General features: G+C 45.9%; 2 protein-coding genes across 2 annotated transcripts in view; one reads left to right on the top strand and one right to left on the bottom strand.

Moving 5' to 3' along the window:
• Nucleotides 1-14160, top strand: part of NDRG4 (NDRG family member 4) — a 518571-nt gene that overhangs the window by 53671 nt on the left and 450740 nt on the right. The window lies entirely within an intron of this gene.
• The window catches only part of CNGB1 (cyclic nucleotide gated channel subunit beta 1), a 63035-nt gene that overhangs the window by 12043 nt on the left and 36832 nt on the right, over nucleotides 1-14160 (bottom strand). Inside the window, exons 24-27 of the mRNA XM_049787408.1 lie at nucleotides 12810-12874; nucleotides 11829-11951; nucleotides 6289-6430; nucleotides 4921-5080 (exon numbers count right to left, since the gene is read on the bottom strand). Of these exons, the coding sequence (XP_049643365.1) occupies nucleotides 4921-5080; nucleotides 6289-6430; nucleotides 11829-11951; nucleotides 12810-12874 (490 nt within the window). The remainder of the gene's footprint in view (nucleotides 1-4920; nucleotides 5081-6288; nucleotides 6431-11828; nucleotides 11952-12809; nucleotides 12875-14160) is intronic.

The raw sequence follows: 14160 nt of genomic DNA on the forward strand, positions 1-14160 counted from the left end.
GTCACTGAACAACCATTCAGTGAGGAAATCAAAAGATTCCTGAATGTTGTATGACTTAAATTCATCAATTTTGTAACTGTATCACGTGGTAATCCAATTACAATTTTGATCCACTTATAATTTATTATTAAAAAATGGAAACAAAATGGGGAATACAAGCGACCAGAATTTGTGGTAAAAGAAAAAGCAGTGTTGAAGTGAAAGTCATGGATATGCAAGCCTTACTCAGAAAGGAAGAAATTACCCACATAAATAACTTGACTGCACAGATTAAGAAACTGAAAAATGACCATCAAAAGAAGTGCAAAACAGATAGAAGGAAAAAAATAATAAAACTTAGAAGAAAAATTAAGTAACTTTAATCTCCCCCAATAAAAACAATCCAAAAGATCAATGAAACCAATAGCTGGTTCTTCGAAAAAACAAACAATATTGGTAAACCACTATCAAGATTTACGTAGAAAGAGAACCTAATTGTTGATGTATTTAAGGAAATTAATTAGTCAATGTAGCTTTAAGGGGTGATGACAGCCCCTGTAATAACAGTTGGAACTTGACATGCCCTCTGGACATGTCCCTTAGAAACGCTTCCCTGTGACGGACATTTACCCCCAAGTATAAAAAAAAAGGTATAGCAGTTTTTTTGGAGGGCCCACAATAGTCTAGAGCGGCACCTGCCAGTCCGAAAGGGGCCAGAGATAAAGTATCTGAGAGATGCTGCCTGCTCTGTATGTATCCCCCATACTCTATTCTCTCTAGAACTCGCATCTACAGGCCTCCCCTGGCTCTCTGGCTAGTGAATTTCTACCTATCTCTCCAGAAACCCCCAGCCAGTTGCAGACTTCAGACAGCAGGCTGCAATAAAAGGATACCTCTCTCTCTCTCTCTCTCTCTCTCTCTCTCTCTCTCTCTCTCTCTCTCTCTCTCTCTCTCTCTCTCTCTCCTCTCTCTCTCTCTCTCTCCCTTTCCTCTCCTCTCTCTCTCTCTCTTCTCTCTCTCTCTCTCTCTCTCTCTCTCTCTCTCTCTCTCTCTCTCTCTCTCTCTCTCTCTCTCTCTCTCTCCTCTCTCACAGGCAGTCCCTGGATGGGCATCTCACTCCACCCAGCAGCCAGGCCCAAAGGGCCCCTGGAAACCTTTCAGTATGTGGCCTTTGCAGCCTTGGACCTTTGCGAGCCTTAAAGCTATGCAGCTTTGAGCCCTGCAGCACATTGCAGCTTGGCAGACTTGCAGGTAGCTGCAGCAATCTGCAGCTTGATGCAGCATTTTGCAGCTAACAGTATTTTACACCTGGATCAGAAATGAAAGGGAGGAATATCATAACAGATACCACAGCAATTCAAAGGATCATTAAAGGTTATGTTGAGAATCTTTATGCTATGACATAAGATAACCTAAAATCTCCCAAGGCTTAATCAAGATGATTTGGAACACCTGAACAGATATATCACTGTTGAGAAAATTGAAATGGTAATTAAAAAAAGCTCAGAACCAAATGGATTCACTAGAGAATTCTTTCAAGCCTTTAAAGAGGACCTACTGTCAATTCTTTTCAGGCTCTTCAGGAAATTGAAGGAGCAGAAACACTCCTAAATAGTTTCTATAATGTAAACAGCACTGATACCAAAAGCAGAATTACAGGCCAATGTCCTTGATAACCACAGATGCAAAGATACTTAAAAAAAAAATACTAGCAAACAGAATTCAACAATGCATCAAAAGATCATACAACAGGACCAAGGAGGATTCATCCCAGGGATGCAAGAAAGTTTAACATATGTATGTCAATCAACATAATACATCATACCAATGAAAGAAAAAATTAAAATCATATCAATAGATGCAGAGAAAACATTTCCAGCAAACAATTCATGACAGAAACTCTCAACAAGATAAAAATTGAAGGAACTTTCCTTAATATAGTCAAAGCATTTTACCACAAGCCCATATCAAATATTATACTCATTGGAGAATACCTAAAAGCCTTCCCTCTAAGATCAGGCACAAGACAAGGTTCCACTCTCACCACCTCTATTCAATATAGTACCAGAAGTATTTGCAATAGTAAATGAATTAATATATATATATATATATATAACAGGCATTCAGATAGAAAAGGAAGAAGTCAAGATCTCACTACTTGTGGATGATATAATACTATATTTAGAAAATTTTAAAGACTCTACAAAAATGTTTCTAGAAACAATAGATTTATTTTTTTTTTTTTTGGTTTTTGGGCCACACCCAGCAGTGCTCAGGGGTTACTCCTGGCTGTCTGCTCAGAAATAGCTCCTGGCAGGCACGGGGGACCATATGGGACACCGGGAGAAACAATAGATTTTTACAGTAAACAAAACTAACTAAAACCCATGGCTTACCTATATACAATTAATGAAAGAGAGGAAAGAAATGTTTTCTAAAAAGCAATTCCACCCACAATTGTGCCTCAGAAAATCAAGTACCTTGTAATCAACCAAGGAGATGAAAGACTTATACAAAGAAAACCACAAAATACTACTTCAAGAAATAATGGAGAACATGAAATAAAAACGCATCACCTGTACATAGATTGTGAGGATTAACATAATAAAATGCCAATACTCCCCCCAAAGTATTGTACAGATTCAATGTAGTTCCTCTAAGGATATTCATGACATTTTTTCAAATAAATAGATAAAATATTATATTCATATTGAATAATAAACCTCCACAAATAGTAAAGCAATTATTGTGGAAAATAAGATGGAGGCATCACTTCCCTCACTTCAAACTCTATTACAAAGTGATAGTACTAAAGAGTATGGTATTGGAATAAAGATAAAGCCTCAGATTAATGGAACAGAATTGAATTTTCCAAAACTTATCCTCAGGTATATGATAAATTAATCTTTGATAAAGGAGCAGAAAAAATGAAATGGGGCAAAGAAAGCCTCTTCAACAAATGGCATTGGGAAAAATGGTCAGCAACGTGCAAGAAAATAAACTCAAACTTTAAAATGGTTAAAGACCTTGATATCAGACCCAGAACCATAAGGTACATAGAGATAAACATAGGAAGACTTCTCCATGACATTGAAGCTAATGATATCTTCAAGGATGAAGCACCATTGACTAAACAAGTAGAAACAAAGAAAAGCAAATGAAGCTACATTAAATTATGCAATTTCTGCACCTCAAAGGAAATGATCACAAGGATACGAGACAGCTCATAAAATCAGATAAGTTATTTACCCAATACCCATCGATAATTAATATCTAAGGTATATAAGTCATTGATAGAGCCTAACAAGAAAAAATACATTCCATTCCAACCAAACAAAGGGGAGAAGAGACGAAGAGAAATTTTCTCAAAGAAGAAATACAGATGGCACATGAAAAAAATGTTCCACATCATTAACCATTGAGAAGCTGCAAATCAAAACAATGAGATATCATCTGACATCAGAGAGACTGTCAACTATCAAAAAGTACAAAAACAACAACTAATGGTGTGGGTGCTGGGAGAAAGTGATTCTCATTCACTGCTGGTAAGATTGTCCACTGGTCCAGCCTTTTGAGGGAAACAATGTGGACATTCCTCACAAACTAGAAATTGATCTTCCATATGACACAGAAATACTGCTCCTGGGAATAAGCCCTAAAAGCCCAAAAACACAATGCAGAGAAGGTATCTGCATCCTATGTTTTATGCAGCACAATTCACAATAACCAGAATTTGGAAATAACCAGTGCCCAAGAATAGATGAAAGGATAAAGAAACTGTGGTACAATGAAATACTACACTGCTGTTAGGAAAAATGAAGTCATGAAATTTGCTTCTATATGTGGATGAATATGGAGAGTATTATGATGAGAAAAATGAATCAGTGGGATAGGAACAGATATAAAATGATCACACACATTTCTGGGATATAAAAAAAATATATAGTATGAGAATAATGCCCAAAGACAAAAGAAATGATGAGGGGAGTGCAGTTAGGACAGAGGAGAGACCACAATGACAGTGAAAGTGGGAATGAACAGTTCTGGACAAGAACTGGGAACTGAAAGGAAGTGAGATGCATGGTACTACTTCAGTAGTGCAAACCATGATATTTAAAAGGAAAAAAGGAGGGATGGTGGTGAGAAAGAGAAGAAAAGTATCTGCCATAGAAGCAAGCTAAGTGGGAGAAAACAGGGAGAGGGGAACTGGGGGTTGATGACAGGAAATGAAAACTGGTAAAGGGATGGATGTTGAAATACTGTATGACTGAAAAAAATATTTTTTGGTTTTTGGGTCACACCCGGCAGCGCTCAGGGGCTACTCCTAGCTCTATGTCAGAAATCGCTCCTGGCAGGCTCAGGGGACCATATGGGATGCCGGGATTCGAACCACTTTCCTTCTGCATGCAAGACAAATGCCTTACCTCCATACTATCTCTCCAGCCCCTTTATGACTGAAATTTAGCTATCAACGACTTTTTAACTCTATCTCATGGTGATTCAATTAAAATAATTTTTTAAAAGAAAAGCACAAAGTGGTTCGTCTTGGAAATGCCTTAGTGGGCTCCTTTTAGAATGTCAGGAAAGTCACTCCCTCTGGAAACCAGTTCCACCTAAGATTCTTCTGCTTAGAACGAATCTCTAAGCACATCCTCGTACCCCGAAAGAAAGAAGGAACAATCTGTCTGTAGCTAGATTGTCCCAAACAAGCCCAACATCATGAATTTCATGCAGGTAGGTATACTTGGGTTAGCGCCCCTCTCCTCTGTCAACCAACAAGTGAGATTGTCCCTCAAGATACAGGGTCCAGAGACAAGCCCCTCAAGTGTCCTGGGAGCTCCTGATGGTCCCATTTGGTCCCCCCTGGTTTGACTGCTAGGACACTGGGGACTCACATCTCGGGGCACAAGGGGAAGCCGAGGTTGCAGGGTGCCATCTTACCCAGCATGCCTTGAGAGTGCCAGGTGTACTCGTACCAGGTCTTGACCCGATTCTGCACGGTCCGGGGGATCTTGTAGAAGTTCATGTACTTGACGGTGCTGTCCATGCAGCTGCGGTAGTAAGTCTGGCCGGCAGTGGCTGCTCCCACTACATCCCTCATCTGGGGGTGAGGAGGTTGCTGGGTCAGATTAGGGTCTTTTTTGGGGGAGGGGAGTGAGGATTTTCAAACAGTGTTCAGAGGACCCCAGGACCACTCCCACAAAATTCAGCCCCAACAGTTTATTGCTGGAGACCACCAGAGCAACAGCCAGCAGCGCTAGGAGTGGGTGGTGCCAGCCATCATATTCAGGTCCTTGTGCATGGCATGAGGCACCTTGACCCATATCCCTTGGCCCACCCCCAGAGCCAGAGTGGGGTCCTTAAATAGACACTGGGGATGTAGGTCATGGGCACCATTGCACAGACTTCGAAGAGTGAGACTCACATAACCACACACAGAGGGATTTTGTGTGATTTTGTAGGGAGGGTTGGGGGTAACACCTGGAGATTCTCAGGGGTTGCTCCTGGATCTGCTCTTGGTATTCAGGGTGCCAAGGATTAAACCAGGATAGGCCACATACAAGGCAAACTCACGTACTGTACTATCTCTGATCTCAATTTTGTGCTTGATCTTTTTTCTACAGTCAGCATCATACTTTGGGGACCACATGGGATGCCAGAGATGGAACCCAGGTTGGTCTTATTCAGTGTACTATCACTCCACCCTCTTATTTGCTTTTTTGAAACTAGACACCCCACATCTGTGCTCAGGGACCCTTGCATCACAGCCAGCAGTGCTGGCGAGGGAGCAGCAGGAAATGTGGGGAGAATTCAGGGCCTTGAGTGTGTAAACCCTGACCCACTGTTGGGCCTCCCAGCACACAGAAGCTTCACTGACAAAGAGATTCTGCCTGCAGGGTGAAAATGGGGTGAGAGGGAGGCAGCAGCTGAGACCACACATGAGGGGAGTCCTAAGGTGATACTGGAAACTTGAACCCCTCCAGAGGCCTGTGATGTTGCTCCTGAATGGCCCGGAAGTAACTGACACCCAACATAGCTCCTGTACTGGTTGGAATTTGATGGCATATTTCCCATAGATAGACACCCCTAGGCTTGCACATCTGAGAAGACTGAGCACTGGTCTCATTCATCCAGTTTCCATGCATCTGACGCTTCATTAAACGAGGCTTCTGGGGCCTGCAAATTTCACCTTCAGCAGGGCCAACTGCTCTGAATGCCTGACTCTCATCCAAGTGCTACCCCCAGGCTCAGCCCTGCAGGCACTCTGCAGACAGGGCTGGATGGGAAAGCAATCTGAGGTCTCACTACCTGTCCGATCATCACAGAGAAAGCGAAGACACCGGTGAAATAGTTCAAGAGCTGGAAGACAATCTCAAAGAGTGTCTGGGGGTCGGGCAGGCCCCCAATGGTGATGAGGGTCTTCACTGCCCAGTAGAAACAGCGAACATAGCTGAAAGAGGAGATAAGGGAGGATTCAGTCAGTGCACTGGCCCTCAGTGGCCAGAGATGGGTGCTGGTCCAGAAACACCCCAGATCTATCTTGAAAACCTTCTCTCACAGCAGAGCCCTGAGATTTGTGGAAAGGTTCCCAAGCTAATTCTGGTTTGAAGGTGACCCAGTCTCAGCCATATTGTCAGCTCTATTCCCAGTGTGGAAACTCAGAGATAACTTGGTGGTGCTGGCAGTAGAGTGGAGCCCCACAAATCCCCTAAGGTCCCCTGTCCTTTCCTTCCACATCCATTTCTCCCTATACTCCAGCCCCTTTGCTACTCTGATGTGCAGATTCTTGAAAGGCAGAGCAAATTACACTTGCATTTTTGTTTTGCTTTGGCTTTTGGGCCATAACCTGAAGTTCTCAGTACTAACTCCCAGCTCTATGGTCAGAGATCACTCCTGGTGGTGTGTGGGGGACCATACGTGGTTGAGTGAGCTTGGAATATTCTATTTGAAAAGGCTCCCGTAACAATCAATTTTTGCATCAGAGTAACCCTTGACAGCCAGGGTCTGAATCAGAGTATCAAGGTTTGAATACAAGTATCCCTAGACAACCAAAGTTGAGCCAGAAAAATCAGTGATTAATTAAGATATCTATACAATTAAATTATTGTACTGTTACTGCTTGTGATTTCTTTTTCTTTCTTTCTTTCTTTCTTTCTTTCTTTCTTTCTTTCTTTCTTTCTTTCTTCTTTCTTTCTTTCTTTTCTTTTCTTTCTTTCTTTCTTTTTTATTTGTTTTTTTTTTGTTTTGTTTTGTTTTTGGGTCACACCCAGCAGCACTCAGGGGCTACTCCTGGCTCTATGCTCAGAAATCACTTCTGGCAGGCTCTGGGACCATATGGGATACTGGGATTTGAACTACCATCCTTCTGCATGAAAGGCAAATGCCTTACCTCCATGCTATCTCTTCGGCCCACTGCTTGTGATTTCTATATAAACTGCTTGAAGATTTGATACGGGGTCCTTGACAAGACTCCCTATTTGGATGAGGCTTGAACCTCGGTTAACCGAATAAACTCCCTTTTGCACCTTGCATTATTGGAGTTGGTCTTTGACTCTCAGCACCACATGGTGTCAACTCGAACCCTAACACCAGGGATTGTACTCAGCTCAGTCACAAGCAAGGCAAGCACCTTAGTAAGCCACTGTACTATTTCTTGGGCTCCATACACTTGGAAGATGATCTCTAAGGTTATCAATTATGACACTCCCCTGACCCACCCATTTCCAGATGGAGAAACTTGGGTCCCAAAGGAAAAGAAGGCCCATTCACATCACCAGCTGCCTCACTGCAGAGCTGGCAGAGGTGTCATCTGCTTGTTGAACTGTCCCTGCCTTCAGCGTACCTTGGATATAGGTGCATAAACCTTGGTACAGGGAAGCCTGGAAGTTCTGGGTGTCACTGTGTATTGTTAGGTTACAGAAAGAGGCAGAGGAAGCCCCTTAGAACTCTGCACCTCCCGACTGTGCCCTCCAGTGTTCAGCCAAGGAAGTGCCTGTGACTTCCTGCTTTCCTGTATCCAGGGGTCTCAAACTTGCGACCCTCGGGCCGTTTGCGGCCTTCCGTACAACATTTTGTGGCCCTGCCCTAGAGGAATCTTTTTTGTTTTGTTTTGTTTTAGTTGTTTGGGTCACACTCCCCAATGTTCAAGGCTTACTACTGACTTTGCACTCAAGGATCACCCCAACTTTGCCTCCTGCAGCCCCCAGGTAAATTGAGTTTGAGAGTGTATCCCATCCCCAGCCCCCTGCCAGGGCACAAGGGGCTGTTCAATGTACCCACACCTCAAACTCCTCACTCAGACCCTGCAGCTGAGACACTGAGACACTGTGTCCCTGCAGCTGCCAGACCCTCCACTCTGAGAAAAACCTTGGCCTGAATCCTGGGGAGCCCTTCTGGGTTTTCTAAAGTCCTGGAGACAGAGGAGCTGAAGTCAGACCTACAGAAGCACCCCAGCTCTGCCTGAGAGTGGTTAGGGCTGCCCCCTGGCATGTACTGGCCCATCAGGAAACATCAGCACCCAGTTGTTGCTGTTGCTGGTAGGAGCCACCTCTGCTGGCTGGGGACAAAGGTGTCTGCAGAAGTTCCAGATCTGATGGGTGCAGGCAAGACAACTGCAATGGGGATGGAAATAGGAAGCAGAGGTCTTGGGAGAGTTAGTGTAGAGGGGTCTGCCTTCAACAATCCTCAGGCCTGAGCAGGGCTCTTGTCTCTTTCCACCCACCCCTTTGTACCCTCCCCTGCACTAATTCCTACCTGAAGGCCAGTCAGGAAGGTGCTGTCATATCATATATGACCACTAGAGGGCGTATGATGCCATCTTCCAGGAGATACCAGGTCGGCACTTTATCCAGAAGCTAGGAGAGGGCCTATGGACCACACATCCAATGGCACGTTTTGGGAACTTCCTTACAACCCTTACATTTCCCATAATTCTGGGTTTTTGGGAGCCCCCAAGACCCTGCAGGATGAAGATTACAACTGTGTAGAAACTCAAACCCCAGACCCTAAGCCCTTCACTAATGGCAATTTGGGGACCCAGGTTCTCTGAGGAGGAACTTCTAAAACACTTCCACACACATACTAGCTGTGTTTAGGACTTGGGATTTCATCTGGGAAAGGGTCCAGTTGCCAAGATGGCCAGTTCTCACCCCTCTATGCTTGTTCCTTCCTGGCCTTTCTTTCTGACCCCCTCCCCCAGTCCTAGCTCAGGGGGAAAGGAGTAACTCTGAGCTTGGTGGAGCACAGTCCCCCTTGAAGACTCTAAAGAAACCTCATACATCTCTTTAGAAAATCAGCACCTCCTCACAATGGAGCTCAGATGTTGGGAAAATGCGAGTGACCCCTTCAATCTCTAGACTCCATTTCCTGTCTGGTGACACCACCTGTCTGTCCTACCACCGAGTCCAGGATGTAGGGGGCCTGACTAAAGCTGATCCAGTGTGGGTCAGATGTGTCACATGCTTGAGTTCCTGCACAGCAGACCACACCACAGTTCTACCTCAGGTTCCAAGGGAGAGAACATTCAATCAGAAAATAGAGGCTTCCGGGGCTGGAGAGATAGCATGGAGGTAGGTCGTTTGCCTTGCATAGAAGGACAATGGTTGGAATCCCGGCATCCCATATGGTCACCCGAGCCTTCAGGAGCGATTTCTGAGTGTAGAGCCAGGAGTAAGCCCTGAGCACTGCCAGGTGTGACCCTCCAGAAAAGAAAGAAAGAAAGAAAGAAAGAAAGAAAGAAAGAAAGACAGAAAGAAAGAAAGAAAGAAAGACAGAAAGAAAGAAAGAAAGAAAGAAAGAAAGAAAGAAAGAAAGAAAGAAAGAAAGAAAGAAAGAAAGAAAGAAAGAAAAGAAAGAAAAAGAAAGAAAGAAAGAAAGAAAGAAAAGAAAGTAGAGGCTTCCAGTGAGCAAGGCTTAATGACAAGCTTAAGTTCTCCCTTCTTCATAGAAGGGCCCCCTGCCCATAGAGACTGAGAATGAGTAAATGTTTGAGTCACAGCTCAAGAGCTGAATATCAGTAATATCAGAAGCCCCCCTCCTGCCTGCCTGAATGCCCCCAATCAATCACCCTGTGGAGGTGGGCCTTCCCATCCTGGCAGTTCCAGAGGAACCCCACAGAGGGCATCTTTCCTGAGAACTCAGGGGATGTTTGAGAACAGCCGCTATACCACAAGGAGCCCAGTGTATTCTGGTGCCAACTAGAAGCTAGTGCCCAGGGACATCAAAGAGTTGGCAGCTGGTTTGTGAGGCTTTCCAGATTCTGGGGCTCATCTGAGGGGACTCCCTGAGCACCCTCTAGACCTGGCGCGGGCTGGACATGGGCCAGCTAACCCTTTCCATTCCCTCTTCCAGGATCTGTTCAGGTCTGTTCAAGAAACAGAGACCCAGAAAGGAGACTCCAACATCTGATGCCAGCAGGGGGCCCTCTGGGCTGCACCTTGGCCTTCATCCTGCCCCACCCTACCTACATTGACCTTGCTTGGCTTTTGGGCTCTAATTGTTCTGTTCCCTCCCTGGCACAGCTGTTTCCTGCCTGCCCTGCCACCTGGGGCTACTTACTTCCTGAGATCCCAGTCTAAGAAGCAGCTTCCCATGGCTACTCAGATCTTTAAAATTTGGGGGGAGTGTGTCTGTGTGAGGGGAGCCCTGCTCTTTCGGAATGACTTTTCTGTAACACTGAAACTAGATTATCGAAAAATGGTTCTTGTTTAGGAAACTTCTGCTTTCCCAGAGCTGAAGGATAGAACAATTTAGCCTCAATTTCCCCTTTTCCTGAAGCTCAACACTTCCTTTGTTTACGTTCATAGATGACATGAGAGCATCTCAGAAGACTCAGGGGACTGCAGAATTTATTATCTGTGCTGGGGCCCACTTCCTACTGAAGCCCTGTAAATATCCCACCTGTGAATAAGCAAGATGATTGGTTGGGTGATGAGTACCCTTCTTTCAATCTGCCAGCTAGTTGCCTTCTGAAAAGAATCTGTTAGATAGTAAGGGTGTAAGGATTGGAGCGATAGTGCAGCAGTAGGGTGTTTGCCTCGCATGCAGCTAATCCAGGACGGACCTCGGTTCGATTCCTGGCCTCCTCAAGCCAGGAGCGATTTCTGAGCGCATAGCCAGGAGTAAACCCTCCGCATCACCAGGTGTGCTCCCCCACAAAATAAAACAAAACAAAATATGTAAGGGTGTGAAGTGGGGGGTGGCACCAGGGATCGAACCCAGACCTCATGCCTGCCCAGGAATGATCCTTGAGTATAGAACCAGGTGTGGTCCAATAGCAAACAACAAACAGTGCGTCTAAGCATGTGCTAGGAGGTGGCAGTTGGCCTCATTGGGTTTTCCAGCCATTGTTTGCCTATGAACTAGATTACGAAGGCCCTGCAACCTAGCACAGAGTAGGGTTTAGCCAGCAAAACACACATCACTAGGAGTCCATCTCCATCTCTTGGGTGCTGAGATTCCACCTTCCTATAGGGACGGATCTGAGTGCAGCAGCACCGAGAAAAGAAACAATGTGAGCACAAGGTGGCCATGAGGTCCCAGCTCTGCCATACTGAGCATGGCCTGATTGCTGCTGCTCTCCCTCACAGATGGGACAAAGTACAGGAGTGGCACTGCCCACTTGCCTAACCTCTGGGCTGTTAAGGATCCTTCCAGCAGGTTCTGTTCAGGTCAGTACCCACTGCACCAGGCACATGACAGGGGCACAGGAAGCAAAAGCTTAACAGTGACTTGGAGCAGCAGCCCCTGAACCCCCACATGTCAGTGGTGCCTTGGGACTACGAAGGCAGTGCTAAGACCCTCGGGGTGCCTGTGCCCGGGTGAGGACTCCGACAGGGCACTGGGCTCACCTGTTGCCCACGCCATCGTAAACCCAGGTTGTGGAGCCGATGCCCTGGTAGCTGGAGGCCCAGTAGTAGAGGCAGGAGTTGACATGGAGACTGAAGAGCAGGTAGGTGGTGGTCCTGATGACCCTGGGGAGCACAGAGACACTGGGCAGCCACTCAGCTTGGCCCTGGCCAAGGGGGAGCAGCCAGGAGCTGGACTGGTCCCCAGAGGATGTGACCAGGAGTGGGGCTTAAGCACGTGGGTGTGTGGCCTGAGCTATAAGTGTGGGCTCTGAAGGAGGCAGGGGACATGGGCCGCAGGAGAGGGCCAAGTACATGCAGAGAAGGCTGTTCTGAGAGAGATGTTGAAATGCCCCACCCCACCCCTGCTTGCTGGCCATCTTGAGACCCTCCCTCACGAGTCGCAGGGACAGATTTGTCCTGTTTTCAGATCATCCCTGATATAGGGGAGTCTGTTCCCTGGACTGAAACAAAAGGAGGCCCAGCTTCCTGAAGCAGAGAGCAGGAAGTGTCCAGCTCTGGGCTTGCTCAGAATGGGGGAAGTAGAGTACCCCAGGCTCCTCACAGCAAACAGTGCTTTGGAGAGAAGCCGGAAGAGGCTGATCTTCTGTGGGGAAGGGCCTCCTGCAGGGACAGGGTGGAAGTGGGAAGCAAAATGGGGGCAGAAAACAACCCCTCCCTTTGCCCCACCAAAGTCCTTGCATATACACAAAAGCAGCTATGTGTGCAGGTGCATATATGTGCGCACATGTCTGCACTGAACATGTACAGATGTACTGTGACTACCGGTTGTGCATCACAAATGTTTATGTGTGTCTGTATTGTGTGCTTTGTGCATAGACACATGTGTGCCTCTATGTATGTATCATGTAAGTTGTTTATGTGTGACCACATAGGTGCTCTGCACATGTGTACCTGTGTGAGTCTGTGTATTTGTGTGTGTGTTGGATGAGTGTGCATGTATATGCGTGCATGGGGACTCACCTGTAAACGTAGGCCTTGCTGAGAATGGCTTCCAGCCGGTTGTTAAATTCGAAGAAAGCCAAGTACTAGGAGAAAGAGGCAGGAGGTTTAGGGTAGCCAAACCCTTTGTGGCACCATGCCCCCCACCCTCTGATCCATTCTGCCCTTCATGAGAACTGAGCCTATTTCCTGCCCTTTGGTATGAGGGTACCGAAATGTGGCCTCAGATTCAAGGTCCTGAGTTCCTGCAATAAGGGAACAAAGACTCCATGGACACATCTGATGAGTACCAGGTCCTTCATGCAGCCATCAAGTTTTCACAATTGGCATGATTCCAGGGCACTCCCAGGCCTTTGGGTGTCTGTCATGAAACTTTTAAGGGTATATGCATTCCAGGCTTATTTACTTTTTCATTTACTTCTTTTTTGGAAGGTACACCCAGCAGTGCTCATGGATCACTTTTGGGGGGAGCATCAGGGAAACATATGGGGTACCAGGAATCAAACCCAGATTGGCTACATGCAAAACAAACTGAACTATCTCTCCAGTTACTCACAGCTTACTTTTTTTTTCTTTTTCTTTTGTGTTTTGGACACAGCCCGAAGTGCTCAGGGATTACTCCTAGCTCTGTGCTCAGAATTTGCTCCTGGCAGGCTCAGGGGACCATATGGGATGCCAAGAATCGAACCCAAGTCTGTCCTGTGTCTGCCGTGTGCAAGGCAAATGCTCTACCGCTGTGCTATCTCTTCGGCCTCTCACAGTTTACTTCTAAGAAAATTATTTTCATTAAGAAGCAGCGTCCTGGGGCCGGGTAGGTGGCGCTGGAGGTAAGGTGTCTGCCTTGCAAGCGCTAGCCAAGGAAGGACCGCGGTTCGATCCCCCGGCGTCCCATATGGTCCCCCCAAGCCAGGGGCGATTTCTGAGCACATAGCCAGGAGTAACCCTTGAGCGTCAAACGGGTGTGGCCCAAAAACAAAAAAAAAACAAAAAACAAAAAACAAAAACAAAAACAAAAAACAAAAAAACAACAACAACAACAAAAAAAAACAAAAAACAAAAAGAAGCAGCAATCCTAACCCCAACCTTCTAGCCTTCAAAAGCTTCTTCTTTTTTTTTTTTTTTTTTTTGTGGTTTTTGGGTCACACCCGGCAGTGCTCAGGGGTTATTCCTGGCTCCATGCTCAGAAATTGCTCCTGGCAGGCACGGGGGACCATATGGGATGCCGGGATTCGAACCGATGACCTTCTGCATGAAAGGCAAACGCCTTACCTCTCTGCACACATATTTTCTGATGCCTTGGTGAAGATTCCCTAAGAGGCAGGTATGTGGCAATTTATTCCAATTTTATTCTTTGTTTTGGGGCCACACCCAG

The sequence above is a fragment of the Suncus etruscus genome, chromosome 14 (assembly GCF_024139225.1).
Source record: "Suncus etruscus isolate mSunEtr1 chromosome 14, mSunEtr1.pri.cur, whole genome shotgun sequence".
NCBI classification, from domain to species: Eukaryota; Metazoa; Chordata; class Mammalia; order Eulipotyphla; family Soricidae; genus Suncus; species Suncus etruscus.